General features: G+C 39.5%; 1 protein-coding gene across 1 annotated transcript; it reads right to left on the bottom strand.

The window, feature by feature from the left end:
* Window positions 1–8,277: 8,277 nt before the first annotated feature.
* On the bottom strand, window positions 8,278–10,537 carry LOC100593029 (sorting nexin-7-like). The gene is given in 4 exon segments (XM_012495883.2): window positions 8,278–8,321; window positions 8,324–8,894; window positions 9,989–10,086; window positions 10,243–10,537. Coding segments are annotated over 4 exon segments (993 nt in total). The 5' UTR covers window positions 10,523–10,537.
* Window positions 10,538–16,294: the final 5,757 nt, after the last annotated feature.

Here is a 16,294-nt window from a genome sequence, read left to right as displayed (position 1 = left end):
GAGTGAGACTCCATCTCAAAAAAAAAGAAAATAAAAAGTAATAGGTTTCCAATGATAAGTGAATTTATTTCAGATTTATTTCAGTTGCCTTTTTTTTTTTTTTTTGAGATGGAGTTTCACTCTTGTTGCCCAGGCTGCAGTGCAATGGGGTGATCTCGGCTCACTGCAACCTCTGCTTCCTAGATTCAAGTGATTCCCCTGCCTCAGCCTCCCAAGTAGCTGAGATTACAGGCATGTGACACCACACCTGGCTAATTTTCTAGTTTTAGTAGAGATGGGGTTTCTCCATGTTGGTCAGGCTGGTCTCAAACTCCCGACCTCAGGTGATCCACCTGCCTCAGCCTCCCAAAGTGCTGAGATTACAGGCGTGAACCACCACAACCAGCCTCAGTTGCCTTTTAAATACAAGACATGGTTGATATTTGAAAGCAAAGAAAATAGCTCTTTGTCTCCAGATTGAAAAACCTGATTTTCATTCTCATCAAGTCTGGAGCACGTTTAACTCTTGATCTCATAAAGGCACCAACGTTTGTTCTGTCTCCAATCCTAGCTTCCCAAGAACTGTGTATCTTCAGGTCCTGCTATCTCTGTAATTTCTCTCTCTAAATGTGTCTATGGTGGGCCTTTTGCAATTGTTTTTTAGTTTGATTGTATATATTGTTTAATATTTTATCTCTCATTTCTATACATGTAGGACAGAAGGTGGAGATTTCTGCATATTCTCATTCAGTCATGCTGACCCAGTAATTTTACTTTTATTCTTAAAATAAATTATTATTGCAGGAAACAGCAAAATATAATTTTATATGAACTTAAAAATAAGAAAACTCGAACTTGATTCTCTGAACTTGAGGTTGGGATTTTTTTCAACTCTCTTATTATGCTTCATATCATTATATAAATGATCATGAAAATAGCTGTCATCACAGTGACATCTAATATTTTCAAAGTATGTGGCATCTTCAAAGCACTTGAGACTCATAAAATTCCTGTAAGAATAGTTTGTATTATTATCTCTATTTTTCAAATGAGGAAAGATAAATGAGCCACACAACTAGTTAAATGATCAACCCAGAATGGAGTCTTACCTTTTATAGATGAAAGTAATATTTATGGTCATTTGAAATACAGATTTCAGATCAAGTGTTTATTTCACTACATAAATCCCAATCTTGTAGAAGATATTTATTGACAACATGCATGCTGACAAAATGGTTTAATAGTTTTCAACGAATTCGCATTATATTAAATGCTATAGCATATATAAATATTTGAAAAATAGTCGTAAATATTATGTTTTCAGTCCTTTAAGTTGTGCTTGGTATGAATAAGGATTCATGAGCCTCTGCTGTAACTCCATGTACCCAGGCATTGATCCCATCTACATCATTAATGAAACATCCTCAGTCTCTTAAATTTCATCAACCAGATGACATCATGAAATTCTACCTGAACTTCTCAAAGAATTAGCATAGTCCTGCCACAATTTGATGATAGAGGAATCCAAAATGGATCATTTAATGAGAATATAGATAGATAAATAGATAGATGCTAGATCCTACTGATCTTTTTATAATTCCTAAAAAGCAATAAAACCAAGATATTAAGAAGATGAAAAATATTAGACAAGAATGGAGATCCACCATCCCTCTTCCAAGTCTGATAAATTCTCAATTCTACTAATTACTGAAAGATGTTAGAGAAATTTTTCTTTTTAAAGAATTCTGCCCCTGAACTCATTACTGAAAGGAATACCTTGCTGATAAAGGCCAGCACTTCCTTTTATGAATATTAAACATGGCAATCAGAAATTGAAACATGGCCTTGCTGTCACTTTTTTTAAAAGTAACAGAATAAATTTTCACAAATAATTTGGTGGAGGCAAAATATAATTACTAGCTAGAACTATCTCCACACAATATTTTTAATCAAATGGATAGCTCTCTTTTCTCTTTGATGATAAGAGATAACATGCTTTTGTTATTCTTCATCACAGTAAACATTATTTGAATAATTAACTTTTTAATTATAAAAGTAATATATGCAAATTGTGGAAAAGGAGAAAAATTTAAGGACCAATTAAGCAGAAAATAGCAATGTTAACTATGATTAATATTTTGTCACTTATCTTCCAGTCTTGTATACATTTATGGTTTTCGTGTCTGAGAGCATAATGTCACATACTCAGAACAAATGAAGAGTGACATGCCGGGCCTGAATTAGTGAGGGTCATCCTTGCAAAGAGATTGGTGGGGGACGAAAGATGTTTCAGCTTTATCACTTCTAAACAATATCTATGCTTTAGTAAAAATGAAAAAATAAAATTCAGTACAACCATATAATTGAGAAGACTAAAGGGAAAAAAAATCTGTTGTCTTTTGTTTTTTTGAAATCAAAGTCTCGCTCTAGCACTCAGGCTGAAGTGTAGTGGCGTGATCTCGGCTCACTGCAACCTCCACCTCCCGGGCTCAAGCAATTCTCCTGCCTCAGCCTCCTGAGTAGCTGGGACTACAGGCGTGCACCACTACACCCGGCTAATTTTTGTATTTTTTTGTATAAACAGGGTTTAACCGTGTTGGCCAGGCTGGTCTGAAACTCCTGACCTCAAATGATCCCACCACTTCGACCTCCCAAAGTGCTGGGATTACAGGCATGAGCCACCGTGGCTGGCTTGTTCTCTTGATTTTTAACTTTGTTTATAATGTTCTTACATTCCTAAATTTGCATAAACTTGTAGAAGCTGTGAGTTCAGAGATTATTTTGTCCAACTTTTATTTTATAGATGAGGAAATTAAGGCCAAGAGAAATTAAATGACTTGACAGCAAGGTCACATCTCTAATGCCTTTTACCTGTATATTACAGGTTAATATTAATTTACTTCCAGTGGTTAAAAAGCATGTGCATTTTATTGATCCACTTTGGCATTAGTCTGGATTTGGCATATGTGTTATTCTCACTCATTAAGAGATTTTTTTCCCAACAGCTAATCCAAGCGAATTCCCCCTTATTATTCCCTTTTATGGTATTCTGTTTTCTTTTATAGCACTTATCACACATTGTAATTATATATTGCTTGTGCTTATATATTGTTTTCTCCATGACCACACTCTAAGCTCCTTGAAGGCTAACCTTCTACATGTTCTGTCTTCATTGTATACCCAGTGCCTAGCATAGTGCCTGGTTTGTAACACGTGCTCAATAACTTGGAATTGTTTTTATGGTTTCCCTTTTCCGACTGTCTTTTCGTGGGCATCCAGGTTACCTCAACTTATTGAGCATTTACTGTCTTCTAGAATTTAGACAATGTAAGAACATCATATATGTGTATATACATTAAGCTCATTAATTAGCTACATTATTATCTCTATTGTACAGATGAAAAATACTGAGGCTGGGAGAGGTTAGGTAAATGTCAAAAGGTCAGAAACCTAGCAAATGACAGACACAGCTTTCAACCTCAGGTGTTATTCCAGAGTCTAAGATCTGAACTTGTATGCTATCTTCTTGCTAGTTTCCTGGCTTCAGCTGATGTTTGAGATTCAGTAATAGGAACAGTATGTCTTGACCTATAGTTTGAACATTTTCTGGGCTTCTGGATTAATATAACAATCGAAGCAGACTGAACATATGTTTCTACTTTTAATCCCTTGATATGGTTTGGCTGTGTCTCCCGCCAAATCTTGTCTTAAATTGTAGTTCCCATAATCCCCATGTGTCGTGGGAGGGACCAGGTGGAGATAATTGAATCATGGGGGCGGTTCCCCCAACCTGTTCTCCTGGTAGTGAGTTAGTTCTCATGAGATCTGATGGTTTTATAAGGAGCTTCCCTCTTCGCTGGACGCTCATTCTTCTCCCTCCTGCCACCGTGTGAGGAATGCTTTTGCTCCTCTTTCGCCTTCCGCCATGATTTTAAAGCCTCCCCAGCCGTGTGGAACTGTGAGTCCATTCAACCTCTTTTTTTTAAATTACCGAGCCTCAAGTGTGTCTTTATTAGCAGCGTGAGAATGGACTAATACATATTAAAATGACACTAGAGGGACTTTTCTTAAAGCATAAAGTCATAAGAACAAGGAAAACTGAAAGGAAAAAGTAGCAAAGAAAGGTGTAACTGGCTCAGCAAAGCTAAGACATCTGAATCTTAAACTGGTAGTAGGGGAAGCCCAGCCACCCTGATTTATGCTGTTCAAACTGGTGGCAGTGGCGAGAAAGAGACGGGTGGCTAAAATAAGAATTGGTTGAGAGCTTCTAAAAATATTATTTGGTCCCAAGATTCCTTCCCCCACCTCAACCTTGATACAACCAATAACTGCCCTCCCCCTACCCACATTTTATTTCTTGGGGAGAGTTTCTGGACTAGAAAACTACAAGCATAGGTGAAGGCAGAAGTATCTTACTGAAAGGGAGATTTTTAAGAATGTATATACCATCGGCTGGGTGCAGTGACTCATGCCTGTAATCCTAGCAGTTTGGGAGGCTGAGGCCAGTGGATCATTTGAGGTCAGAAGTTCGAGACCAGCCTGGCCAACATGATGAAACCCCCATCTCAACTAAAAATACAAAAAAAATTAGCCTTGCATGGTGGTGCACACCTGTAAGCCCAGCTACTCAGAAGGCTGAGGCAGGAGAATTGCTTGAGCCCAGGTGGCAGAGGTTTCAGTGAGCCGAGATTGTGCCATTGCACTCCAGCCTGGGCGATGGCGCGAGACTCTGTCTCAAAAAACAAACAAAAAAAGTGTAAACATGAAATGAATGAGCAAAAGTAAATACGTAAGTAGACATGAAATGAATTTGCAAAAAGATGAAGGTGGTGGGGATAGGAAGAGATAGGAGTGAGTGGAGCATTGCTGTTTGTTGTAAAGGCAACTAGTCTCATTAAACTATTGCATATATAACTTTAAAAACTACAACCAATGAAATCTTTTTAAAATGTAAGGAAAGCTATGTATAGACTTCTCATTTTCCAACTCTTAGAATCAGGAAGTACACAAGCAGGTTTATTACATGGGCATACTGTGTGATGCTGAGGTTTGGGGTATAACTGAATCCATCACCCAGGCAGTGCATGTACTACCCAACAGGTAGTTTTTCACTCCTTGTCTCCCTCTCTGTTTCTCATCCCTTTTGTTGACCCCAGTGTCTATTGTTCCCGTCTTTATGTCCACGTGTACTCAATGTTTAGCTCTCGTAAGTGAGAACATGTGGTATTTGGCTTTGTTTCTGCATTAGTTCGCTTAGGCTAATGGCCTCCAGCTGCATCCATGTTGCTGCAAAGAACATGGTCTTATAAGTGTCTTCTTTTCTCCATAGCCTCACCAACATCTGTTATTTTTTGACTTTTTAACAAGTCATTCTGACTGGTATGAGATGAAATCTCACTGTGGTTTTGATTTGCATTTCTCTGATGATTAGTGTTGATGAGCATTTTTTCATGTTTGTTGGCCGCTTGTATGTCTGCTTTTGAGAAGTGCCTGTTCCTGTCCTTTTACCACTTTTTAATGGTGTTAATTGTTTCTTGCTTGCTGATTTAAGTTCCTTATAGGTGGCCGGGCACGGTGGCTCACGCCTGTAATCCTAGCACTTTGGGAGGCCGAGGCGGGTGGATCATGAGGTCAGGAGATCGAGACCATCCTGGCTAACACGGTGAAACCCCGTTTCTACTAAAAGTACAAACAAATGAGCCGGGCGTGGTGGCAGGCGCCTATAGTCCCAGCTACTCGGGAGGCTGAGGCAGGAGAATGGCCTGAACCCGGGAGGCAGAGCTTGAAGTGAGCCAAGATTGTGCCACTGTACTCCAGCCTGGGCTACAGAGCAAGACTCCATCTCAAAAAAAAAAAAAAAAAAAAAAAGTTCCTTATAGGTTATGGATATTAGACCTTTGCTGGATGCAGCTTGCCAGTATTTTCCCCCATTATGTAGGTTGTTCATTTACTCTGTTGATAGTTTCTTTTGCTGTGCAGAAGCTTTTTAATTTAATTACATCCCACTTGTCAATTTTTGGTTTTGTTGCAAATGCTTATGAGGACTTAGCCATAAATTCTTTGTCAAAGCCAATATCAAGAAGGGTATTTCCTAGGTTTTCTTCTAGGATTTTTATAGTATTAGGTCTTATTTTTTAGTCTTCAATTCATCTCGAATTGATTTTTGCATATGGTGATAGGCAGGGGTCCAGTTTCATTCTTCTGCATGTAGATAGCCAGTTATACCAGCACCATTTAGTGAACAGGGAGTCTTTTCCCATTGCTTATTTTTGTTGACTTTTTTGAAGATCAGATGGTTGTAGGTGTGTGGCCTTATTTCTGGATTCTCTATTCTGTTCCACTGGTCTATGTGTCTGTTTTTGTGCCATTATCATGCTGTTTTGGTTATTGTAGCCTTGTCATATAGTTTGAAATCAAGTATGGATGCCTCCTGCTTTGTTCCTTTTGTTTAGGACTACTTTGGCTATTGAGGCTCTTTTCTGGTACCAAATGAATTGCAGGATAGTTTTTTCTAATTCTGTGAAAAATGATGCTGGTACTTTGATATGAATAGTGTTGAACCTGCAAATTGTTTTTGGCAGTATACCCATCTTATCCACCTTGATTCTTCCAATCCATGAGTATAGAATATCTTTCCATTTATTTGTCATCTCTGATGTCTTTCAGCAGTGTTTTATAGTTCTCCTTGTAGAGATCTCACATTCTGGGTTAGCTGTATCCCTAGGCATTTTATTCTCTTTGTGGCTATTGTAAATGAGATCGCATTCTTGATTTGGCTCTGAGCTTGAATGCTCTTCGCATTGATTTTATATCCTGAAACTTTACTGAAGTCGTTTATCAGTTCTAGGAGCCTTTTGGTAAAGTCATAAGGGTTTTCTAGGTATAGAATCATATCATCAGTGAAGACAGATGGTTTGACTTCTTCTTTTCCTGTTTAAATGCCTTTTATTTCTTCCTCTTGCCTGACTGCTTGGTTAGGACTTCCAGTACTATGTTGAATAAGAGTAGCAAGAGTAGGCATCCATGTCTTGTTCCAGTTCTCAAGGGGAATGTTTCCAGCTTTTGCCCATTCAGTATAAGGTTGGGGGTGGTTTTGTCATAGATGGCTCTTATTATTTTGAGATATGTTCCTTTGCTGCCTAGTTTGTTGAGGGTTTTTACCATGAAAGAATGTTGTATTATATCAAAAGCTTTCTCTGTATATACTGAGATGATCATATGGTTTTTGTTTTTAGTTATGTGGCAGATCACATGTATTGATTTGTGTATTTTGCATCAACCTTGCATCCCAGGAATAAAGCCTACTTGATCATGATAAATTAACTTTTTGATGTGCTGCTGGATTCAGTTTGTTAATATTTTGTTGAGGATTGTTGCGTCTATGTTTATCAGGGATATTGGCCTAAAATTTTCTTTTTTCACATGTCTCTGCCAGGTTTGGGGATCAAAATGATGCTGGCATCATAGATGAGTTGAGAAGGAGTTCCTCCTCGTTGATGTTTTGGAATATTTTCGGTAGGGTTGGTACCAGGTCTTATTTGTATGTCTGGCAGAATTTGGCTGTGAATCAATCTGATACAAGGCTTTTTTTGTTGGTAGGTTTTTTATTACTGATTCAACCTCAGGACTCATTAGTGGTCTATTCAGGTTTTCACTGTCTTCCTGGATCAATCTTGGGAGCTTGTGTGTTTATAGGAATTTATCCATTTCCTATAGATTTTCTAACTTCCGTGCATGAAGGCTTTCCTAATAGTCTCTGAGGGTCTTTTATGTTTTTGTGGGATCAGTTGAATGTCACATTTGTCATTTCTGATTGTGATTATTAGCATCTTTTCTCTTTTTCCTTTGTTAATCTAGGTAGTGGTCTATTGATCTTGTTTATTATTTCAAGGCACCAACTTTTGGTTACATTGATCTTTTTTTCATATTAAACTTTTTATTAAAACTAAGTCCTTACAATATATTTACAATATCATGTTCCACAGTCAAATATTTAACAAAAAAATCTATACACAATTATTGGCATACAAATTTAAGAACATAATTAAAACCAAACTAAATCTCTCTGTATCTATATATCTATATATGTATAGATGTATATCCATACAAATAGATATATAGATATATCTTCAAATTCATGTCAATGAACTGGAGTACCTGAGGTTTCAAGTTGTTGGTTTTTCCAAATAGTATAAAACATTTTTCATCCACTTTATAAAGGACATGGCAGATCCAGAAAGAATAACTTTGGTTGATAAATGTTGTCTCCCAAAGATTAAACAGAACTCCTCAGTGGGATTAAGGTTTATCTTCGGAGGCTTCTTCCAAGTGGAGGTTGGTGATGTAAGGAATGGTTTCCATGTAGCAAGGCACTGTTCATAATAGTGGATACTCTCCTCAGCCATATCTGTAAATGCTAACTTGATATCATTTTGCATATTTTGTTGCCATCTTTCCCATTCTGCTTTCAGGGCATTATTAGCATATTCTACTTTATCTTCAAGTTTTCCAATCTCCTCTGTAAGCAGATCACTATCTGCCTTTTTATAGGTCAAAGCTTCAACTTTGGAATCCAATTCTGCTTGTATTTGGTCTCTTCTTTTCGTAACACCCATTAACATTTCACTATAAAGCACGTACTCATGTACAACAGGAAGCAGGGCCTCTGAGAGTCCAAACATCCATTTTTCAGTGGCCTTACAGCATCTGTCAATGCAGCTGGCAACATCTTTTAGAGTATCAACCAGATCCTCTTCTGACACTAACCACAGAATATGAATTGGACCATATTCTTTCATTTCATCAAAATATTCCCTTTCTTCCTTGAAAATTCTCCAAGATATTTTATCTATCAAATTTGTTTTCTGGCTAAAAATTTCAATAAAGTTATTCATTTCCATGAACTCTTCTAGGCGTTTTTTTTAAATGTCTTTTAATTGGAGCTTTTAGCCCATTTACATTTAAGCTTAATTTTTGTTTGTTTTGTTTGTTTCTGTATACTTTAAGTTCTAGGGTACATGTGCATAACGTGCAGGTTTGTTACATATGTATACATGTGCCATGTTGGTGTGCTGTACCCATTAACTCATCATTTAGGTATTTCTCTTAATGCTGTCCCTCCCCCCTCCCCCACCCCACAACAGGCCCTGGTGTGTGATGTTCCCCACCCTGTGTCCAAGTGTTCTCATTCTTCAGTTCCCACCTATGAGTGAGAACATGCGGTGTTTGGTTTTCTGTCCTTGTGATAGTTTGCTTTGAATGATGGTTTCCAGCTTCATCCATGTCCCTACAAAGGATGTGAACTTGTCCTTTTTTATGGCTGCATAGTATTCCATGGTGTATATGTGCCACATTTTCTTAATCCAGTCTATCATTGATGGACTTTTGGGTTGGTTCCAAGTCTTTGCTATTGTGAGTAGTACCGCAATAAACATATGTGTGCACGTGTCTTTATAGTAGCATGATTTATAATCCTTTGGGTATATACCCAGTAATGGGATGGCTGGGTCAAATGGTATATCTAGTTCTGGATCCTTGAGGAATCGCCACACTATCTTCCACAATGGTTGAACTAGTTTACAGTCCCACCAACAGTGTAAAAGTGTTCCTTTTTCTCCACATCCTCTCCAGCACCTGTTGTTTCCTGACTTTTTAATGATCCTGACTTTTTAACGATGGCCATTCTAACTGGTGTGAGATGGTATCTCATTGTGGTTTTGATTTGCATTTCTCTGATGACCAGTGATGATGAGCATGTTTTCATGTGTCTGTTGGCTGCATAAATGTCTTCTTTTGAGAAGTGTCTGTTCATATCCTTCACCCACTTTTTGATGGGGTTGTTTGATTTATTCTTGTAAATTTGTTTAAGTTCTTTGTATATTCTGGATATTAGCCCTTTGTCAGATGGGTAGATTGCAAAATTTTCTCCATTCTGTAGGTTGCGTGTTCACTCTGATGGTAGTTTCTTTTGCTGTGCAGAAGCTCTTTAGTTCAATTAGATTTCTGCGTGGTTTTTAATTCCTCTCATTGAGGATGCAACAGCTCTGACTGTTGGCCCCATCCTGCTTAGCAATCCAGGACCCTGCTTCTTGTGAGAAGAGAGTTGTGCAGTGAGAAAAATTTTGAAGACTTCATTAAATGTTAAAGTTGGACGATTAGCAGTTCAGCCCAAAAATTTATGTAAAGGCTTCCTGCATGTCTCAATGAAGTCATCATTAAAGTGTTCCACCATTCTTTTTACTATAAATTTTTCTGGAAATGGTGGAATAATCAGACTGGGGTGTGCTTCTTCAAGTTTTCCCTTCAACCAAAGGAAACCTTGATACCGTCTCCTAACTTCAAATTCACTGGAGTCAAATTCTCCACAAGATGTCTTAGTAGTAATCCTATACATAATGAAAGTTTCTATTGTAGTAACATAACTTTCAGATTTATCAACTGTGATGAGGAGTTCCTTTAAATCTCGTTCATCTTCAAACTTGATTTGGTTTATCATTGATAAAGGGGATGTTGGCATCATAGTGCTGAAGGAATTCATGTCCATCAATGAGGCATCGTTGCTGAATACCTCCAGGTCATCCTCATCCTCGTCCAGATCCAGCACACCTCCACCTGCAGCAGGGCGGAAGAGCCGCTGCTGCGCAAGAAGCGGGCACGAGAGGCCCAAGGAGCGCGCCTGAGATGCCTGGTGCTTGCTCTCCAACATTGATCTTTTGTATGGATTTTCAAGTCTCAATTTCATTGAGTTCTCTGATTTTACTTATGTCTTTTCTTCAGCTAGATTTTGGGTTGATTTGTTCTCTTTTTTCTAGTTCCTTTAGGTGCAATGTTAGATTGTTAATTTGAGATTTTCTAGCTTCTTGATGTAGGTGTTTGGCCCTATAAACTTTACTCTTAACACTGCTTTAGCTGCGTCCAAAAGATGTTGGTATGTTGGGTCTCTACTTTTATTGATTTCAGAGAATTTTTTGATTTGTGTCTCGATTTTATTGTACACCCAAAAGTCATTCAGGAGCAAGCTGCTTAATTTCCATGCAATTGTGTGGTTTTGAGATATCTTCCTGGTATTGATTTCTATTTTTATTGCCCTGTGGTCCTAAAATGTGCTTAGTATGATTTCGATATTTTTAAATTTATTGAGACTTGCTTTATGGTTGAGCATGTGGTCAAACTTAGAATATGTTTCGTGTGCAGATGAGAAGAATGTATGTTCTGTAGCTGTTGGGTAGAGTATTCTTTTAGATGTCTATTAGGTCCAATTGGTTGAGTGTAAAGTTTAAGTCCAGAATTTCTTTGTTAGTTTTCTGCCACATAATCTAACACTGTCAGTAAGGTGTTGAAGTCTCCCACTATAATTATGTGGCTCTCTAATCCTTTTCATAGGTCAAGAACTTGTTTTATGAATCTGGGTGCTCCAGTGGTGGGTATATATATATTTAGAATAATTAAGCCTTCTTGTTCAATTGAACCCTTTACTATTATGTAATGCCCTTCTTTGTCCTCTTGACTATTGTTGGTTTAGAGTCTGTTTCATCTCATGTAAGAATAGTGACTCCTACCTTGTTTTGTTTTCCATTTGCATGACAGATCTTTCTCCAGCCATTTACTTTGAGCTTTGGGTGTCAATTACGTGTGAGGTGAGTCTCTTGAAGATGAAAGATAATTGGATGCTGTCTTTTTATCTAACTTGCTACTCTATGTCTTTTAAGTGGGGTGTTTAAATCATTTACATTCAGGGTTAATATTGATATGTGAGATTTTGATACTGTCATGTTGTTAGCTGTTTGTATTGTATACTTGATTGTGTAGTTGTTTTATAGTGTTTATGGACTATGAGCTTAATTGTGTTTTTGTGGTAGAAGGTATTGTTCTTTTGTTTCCATGCTTAGCACTCCCTTAAAGACCTTTTGCAAGCCTGGTCTAGTAGTAATCAATTCCCCTGCTGTTTGCTTGTCTGAAAAGGACTTTATTTCTCCTTTGTTTATGAAGCTTAGTTTGGCAGGATACAAAATTCTTGGTTGGAAATGCCTTTTTTTTTTTTTTTTTTTTTTTTTTTTTTTTTAAGGATACTGCAATTAGGCCCCCAATCCTTTCTGGTTGTAAGGTTTCTGCTGAGAGGTCCACTCCTAGCCTGATGGAGTTCCCTTTGTAAGTGACCTGACCCTTATCTCTAGCTGCCTTTAAGATTTTTTTCTTTCATGTTGACCTTGTGTCTTGGGGCTGGTCATCTTGTATAGTATCTCAGAGTGGTTCTCTGTATTTCTTGTATTTGCAATCTCTCTAGTGAGATTGGTGACCTTTTTGTGGATTACATCCTCACATATGTTTTCCAAGTTGCTTACTCTCTCTCCTTCCTTCTCAAGAATGTCAATGACTTATAGGTTTGGTTTCTACAAAATCCCATGTTTCTTGGACAATTTGTTCATTTTCTTAAATTCTTTTTTTTTTTTTTTGTCTGAGTTGATTTGAAGAACTGATCTTGATGCTCTGAGATTCTTCAGCTTAGCCTATTCTACTGTTAATGCTTCTAATGGTATTATGGAATTCTTGTGGTTAATTTTTTAATTCCAGAAGTTCAGTTTGGTTCTTTCTTAAAATGGCTATTTTGTCTTTCAACTATTGTATTATTTTACTGAATTCCTTGAATTCCTTGGATTGGGTTTCAACTTTCTCCTGAACCTTAATGAGCTTCCTTGCCATCCAGATTCTGAATTCTATGTGTGTCATTTCAGTCATTTCACTCTGGTTAGGAACTATTGCTGGAGAGGTAATGTACTCATTTGGAGGTAAGGAGACACTGTAACTTTTTGGATTGCCAGAGTTCTTATTGCTGATTCTTTATCATCTAAGAGGACTGGTGTTCCTTTGTCTTTTTAGATTTGCTGTCATTTGGATATTGTTTTTATATACTTCATTTCCCTTGAGGGTTTTGTGGTGTACGTTGAGTATAGTCAATCAGCTTTGTTTCTGGGTGTTTTCAGAGAGCCAAGGCTCTGTGCAAGATCTTTATTTGTGGCTAGATTCTTGCCCTGCATTTCACAGATGATATATATTGGAAGAATATTTTTGGCATTGTAACTTGGGGTGTCATCCAGTAGATGGCGCTTAACGGTAATGGCCAACAGATATGCTCTTAATTAGCCGAGTAGCTCTTCCATATTTCAGTGGGTTTATTGCAGTGCTCTGTGGTGGGGAAGGAAGAGAGATGACTTCCATACCAGGTCCATTCCCCTGCCTTAGGGGAGTTCCCTCCTAACACTGGCACCATGCCAACGTTGCCTTCGTTGGGTGTTCCAGGCCACAGGGCTCCTTCAGGCAGAGGTTTTGGCTGCCAGACAGGCCTCACCCTTCCCAGACTGACACTTTGGAGGGAGGCATACCCCGCTCCCGCACCTGCCCAGGAACCCGCTTCTTACTCTTCTCAGTGTTCTGAGTGTGCAGGCTCCTCTCCCACTTAATCACTGGCCACAGATATCAGCCTGCCACTTATGAGCTACGTGCTGCAACCCAGGGGTATTGGAATCTGGCCTGCAACTTCATCCTCTGCGTTGGGCATTGGTTGTGCTAGGGGAGCTGGAGTGCTCTCAGGCTGTGAGGAAAGCACTCTGCCTGGGCAGTGGAGGCCATGCTGTGTACCTGCTCTTGCAGAAGTGGCCAGGCAGGGGCCTTGGGAGGGGCCAGTGGATAGAGGAACATGCAGAACAGACATGCCCCGGTCCCAGAGGAAAGATGGCCTCACTCTCTCCTGACCCAGCAGCCAGCCAAGGTTAGAGCTACTCAGAGGAAGACAGAGAATCTTGTGGGATGGGCGCCTGTGGCCACATTTTGCTGCAGCTGCTCCATGTGCAAAACCACTTAGGCTCTGCACAGCCTGGAGCACTGTTTTTGCCTACTCTCCAGGCAGATTCCCTTGACAATTCAAACATCTGTAGGAGTCATGGGACCTCTTGTAGCTAATATCTGAGAGGTCTGTGGTGAGAGTGGGTTACCCCGCCATCACTTCACTCACCCCTTCCTTAGGAGCTGTTCAGGGCCGGGAAACAGTCTCAGTGCTCTGCAATCCCGTGCAGGGTTCCCAGCTTCCTCCTCCTTCAGTCTCAGTGTCTGCCTTACCTCTCTATTACTCTGTTTTCTCTCCAAAGATCTGTCCTAAGGATGTTTGTTTACTCAATATTTTGGTGTCTCTCAGTGGGAGATGTTCCCTGGCTGTATCTGTTGGCCATCTTATCACCTCCATCCAATTTTTTTTTTTTAAGATGGAGTTTCATTCTTGTTGCCCAGGCTAGAGTGCAGTGGCACGATCTCCAGTCACCGCAATCTCTGCCTCCTGGGTTCAAGCGATTCTTCAGCCTCAGCCTCCCAAGTAGCTGGGATTACAGGCACCTGCCACCACGCCCGGCTAATTTTTGTATTTTTAGTACAGACAGGGTTTCACCATGTTGGCCAGGCTGGTCTCGAACTCCTGATCTCAGGTGATCCACCTGCCTTGGCCTCCCAAAGTGCTGGGATTACAGGCATGAGCCACCATGCCTGACCCATCCAATATTTTTTAAATGATAAAATGTATTCTCAACTCCCCTTCTATCCTCTTTCTCTCTTTAAAGTTATAAATCTTATGTTAGTCCCTGCAGCCACTCACCTGGAGAAGGCATGTTTAAAATGCCAAATTGGCCAGTAGCAGTGGCTCACGCCTGTAATCCCAGCACTTTGGGAGGCCAAGGCGGGTGGATCACTTGAAGCCAGGAGTTCAAGACCAGCCTGGCCAACATGGTGAAACCCCATCTCTACTAAAAATACAAAAATTAGCCAGGCATGGTGGCAGGTGCCTGAAATCCCAGCTACTAGAAAGGCTGAGGTATGAGAATTGCTTGATCCTGGGAGGTGGAGGTTACAGTGAGCCAAGATCATGCCACTGCGCTGCAGCCTCTGCAACAGCATGAAATCCTGTCTCAAAAATAAAATAAAATGCCAAGTTGACTTAGATAAGTAAGCAGAACACAGACAGGAAAGAAGTTCATTTCCTATCATTCCATATGAATCAGCCAAAAACTTGCTGGAAGTGGAAATTCAGTTTTGCCATAAAAGGACCCCTTTAATGATTTATCTTTCACCTCTATGTAACTCTGTATTTCTTTCTACTGATTTCTCCATAAAAGCTCTGCATAATGGTGTGGGTTGATTTATGAGACTTCCTCCAGCCTTTATTCCATTTTTATTTTTTCTGACTTTGTTATTTCCCCTGGCGGATGCCAGTGTTAGTACTTGACCCATACAAAGGGTGTTCAGCCAAAGACAGTCCTCAGTCAAATTGTGGCCTGAGACAGATGGTGAGGCCAGTTGGTGCTTTGGGGCAGTCAGATTACATTTCCAAGGCGTTCTCGTGTAACAGCTGTGTGCCTTTGATCAAAACATTGAGAAACAAACCCTCACGTCTCCCATAGCACAAAAACAGCCAGGACCCTGTTTTCCTGGATCAAAGAGAGGCATGTCAGATACTCTATAGGACTTCATGTGCATTAAATACCAACAGTCTCAGAAGAGCTGCAGAGGCCCAGGATGACAGGGGTCACTACGGAAGGAGGACCTCTGCGGGAGGTGAGGAGGGGCTCCACCGGGGCAGACTCCCTTTGTATCTGTTGTACCCTCAGCACCTACAACAGTACTTGGAGCAATGTAGAAGCTCAATAAATATTTTTTGAATTAATTGTTATATAAGTGAGCTGCTTCCGTCTGGCATGCCCCTTACTTTACTCAGATTGACACATCATTCCTGCTCATTTTTGAAAATCCAGCTCATCTCTTTCTCATAGTGCTTTCTTTGACCTGTCTAAACACTTCTCTTTATATAAAGCTGTACTTTTGAACAGATTTCCGTTGCTTGTTCTTATAACACAGTATTGCAATTACTTGATTGCATGTCCTTCCTTCCTTCAAGACCTTTAATTCCATCGTAGCTAAGGACAAGTCTTATTCATCTGTGTACTCATGCTGCCTAGCATAGTTCCTGTATATTTACTCCTTCATCCAACAGGATTTGAGCACCCTGCTTTATTCCCAGCACTGAAACAGGCTCTGGGGATACAGCAGTGAACAAGACATGAGCCCTCTCTATTCCCCAAGCTTAAATTTTATAAGGATTGCAGACAATTAAAACGAGTAAGTGCAATGGTAGAGGTTATGAGGACACCATAGAAGCACATAGGAAGGACACCACTGCATAAAATTTGATGGATCATTAAAAGCCTCCTAGAGGATGCTTCCCAGGAAGAAAACAAAGAATATCTGAAGGATAAATAGAAGTGAGCCAGTAAAGAGG

The sequence above is a fragment of the Nomascus leucogenys genome, chromosome 15 (genome assembly GCF_006542625.1).
Source record: "Nomascus leucogenys isolate Asia chromosome 15, Asia_NLE_v1, whole genome shotgun sequence".
NCBI classification, from domain to species: domain Eukaryota; kingdom Metazoa; phylum Chordata; class Mammalia; order Primates; family Hylobatidae; genus Nomascus; species Nomascus leucogenys.
The sequence above is the reverse complement of the archived record's forward strand: the minus strand, read 5'-3'. Positions and strand labels throughout refer to the sequence as shown.